Consider the following 2350-nt stretch of genomic DNA (forward strand, 5'->3'; position numbering starts at 1 on the left):
GCAATTGCGCTAGTTGGGATCAATCACGGAGTACCTACTATGAATTTTGCGGTCATCATGCTCATGCTCGCTCATGCTCTAATAACGTTTTATGTAGAATTCACAGCTCAACTGAATTAACTGAATTAGAGAAGAAGCTATTGCATCAATTATGTTGCTAATCTATTATTACACACACACGCACACATACATACATTGCACCATAAGTATATCCGCGCATGTTAATGCTACCATATTTGTTGCAGAACGGCTATCCACTCGTGTCGCAATTAAAAACACTCGTCGTTAACAGACTCATTTATATACAAATCGGAATACCACTAGTCACTATCACAAAGTAATTATTCCAAGCTGCACATAATTAACCTAGGCCTTCCGGCTGCTCTTTCGATTTCGCACGTATGACTTGAAATAGAAATCCAGGAACATGGTGAGTATGAAGACGGCCTGTAGGAAACCTATCCAGAGCCAGAAGCGCGGGAAGCCACAGTCTATTCCGAATAATGCGGGTATTCCGAAGTGGAGTCCCAAATGTATAAACTGCATCAGCTGCAATCGGGTAAGATGCTTCTTCCACCAAATCGAATACTGATTTCCATAGGAAGCCAAAAAGTAGTAGAAGTACATCACTGCATGAACCAATGTGTTCCATACACCCAGCATGACGGCATGACCACCTGAAAACCCGGAAGCTAGGTATAAAAGAAACAAACATTCGCTAGGAAATTATCGTTCTTACCGGGAATGAAAATGAACGCCAGATATGTTATCATCACCATTAGAGCATGATGGTACACGTGGAGGAAAGATACGTGCGAATGCTTCTTCCGGAGGATAAAAAATACTGTGTCGGCAAGGTCGAGTACCTTAAGTAGGAAATAGCAATAGGACATGAACATTTCTTCATAGCCTTCTCTGGTTCTGCCGTAGTTCACAGGTTGGCAAATGTAGGAAAAGTTGCTCCTAAGTGATAGAAGGTAGGCCTGGAAAGCAGTCGACGTCAATATTTCATTATCTAAATTAACCCTACTAAACTTACAATTGCGACAAACAGTACCCCATTTGCAATCACTTGAACAGCATTGTAGACTCGAATCACCTCTTTAAGATCGAACGCCTTCCGATGTTCCATGTATTTTGGTCCTGCTTTCAAAACTATATAAAGGTATACGGCAACGATGGTAATAACAGGCCATGGTGATCCAACTAAAGGCAATTCCACACTTCTCGTATCTGAAAGATGCTTTTTAATTAATGTCTCCTACAAACTATCAAATTTCCGTACCCCGGTACTCGGTCATGTAGCGGTGATACTCGTCAAATATTCGACGCAACACTAGAGCCATCGTGATCGGGTTTAAGGTGCGGTACTACCAAACCGGTGATACTAAGTGTTCTGCCTTCACTGGATGACCAAACGGAACTGAGTACGATTTTATAAAGCTCATCTAAGTTGGTAAGGTTACCGGCTCGGTTGAACAACGCCGGCGTGTCGTTTGGTAATTTGGCCCAATCGAAACTTAACCTTTACAAAACCAGAAAGCTTCTAGGCGAACTCAGCGTGCGTTTGTATTTCGCTAATCGGTGCTGATTGATAACGGACATCGGCAAAAAGAAAGTAAATTCGTTTCGACACGATAAAAATTTTGTTTCGTTGCCTTAATTAAAGTGTTGGTAGAAATGATTTAAATAAAATAATTTGCATTTGAACGGTTGCGTGCATTGGGGCAAAGTGAACGCAGAGTGACACAACAATGGATGGAATTTCATGTGATGTTATCTAACACCTCATATTTGGCATCAATTCTTTTGTGTAGAGTGGGCCAGTGCACAATATAGTGCCTTCAGACAAGGATTGTTGACGAGATCCTAATAATTAATCCTAAAAGCTTAGAAGCTTTAGACATGATGTATTCAATGTGTTCCTTGAAGTTCAGTTTGAAACCAGGAAGAAGTTCTTACACGGTGCGTTTGGTAGAACAATTTTATTTGAAAAAAAAATCGGCATCGCTAAAACTTCAGCATGTGATAGAATGGGCTTTCCCTTTCATTTGAAAGTAAAATTAAAACATTCTGTCGTGGGCGCCAGAACAACTTTTTATTTTAAAGTTCTGATGGACAATTTCATTGTGTTCAACTTTGTAGAAAACTACATCGCGATCTAAAATCGCAAGAGAAAGCTATTAAATTTTTATCAAAGTTTCTAGATTCGCACGGGGCCTATTGGTTAAGAAGCTTTATTCCAAAAACATTTTCAATTGTAAAAAAATGGATTGATTTATTTTAACAGTGTGCCCAGAAGAACCTGAATGCTAGCAAAATCCCACCTTTAAGCGGAATAAACATAATT

General features: G+C 39.8%; 1 protein-coding gene across 1 annotated transcript; it reads right to left on the reverse strand.

Moving 5' to 3' along the window:
* Positions 1–282: 282 nt before the first annotated feature.
* Positions 283–1540, reverse strand: LOC131681565 (elongation of very long chain fatty acids protein AAEL008004-like). Its single transcript, XM_058962404.1, has 4 exons — positions 1286–1540; positions 1040–1233; positions 740–983; positions 283–677 (listed from the first exon to the last, which is right to left on the reverse strand). The coding sequence occupies exons 1-4, from the start codon at positions 1344–1346 to the stop codon at positions 367–369; spliced, it is 810 nt and encodes a 269-aa protein (XP_058818387.1). The 5' UTR covers positions 1347–1540; the 3' UTR covers positions 283–366.
* Positions 1541–2350: the final 810 nt, after the last annotated feature.

Source organism: Topomyia yanbarensis, chromosome 2, assembly GCF_030247195.1.
Source record: "Topomyia yanbarensis strain Yona2022 chromosome 2, ASM3024719v1, whole genome shotgun sequence".
NCBI lineage: Eukaryota > Metazoa > Arthropoda > Insecta > Diptera > Culicidae > Topomyia > Topomyia yanbarensis.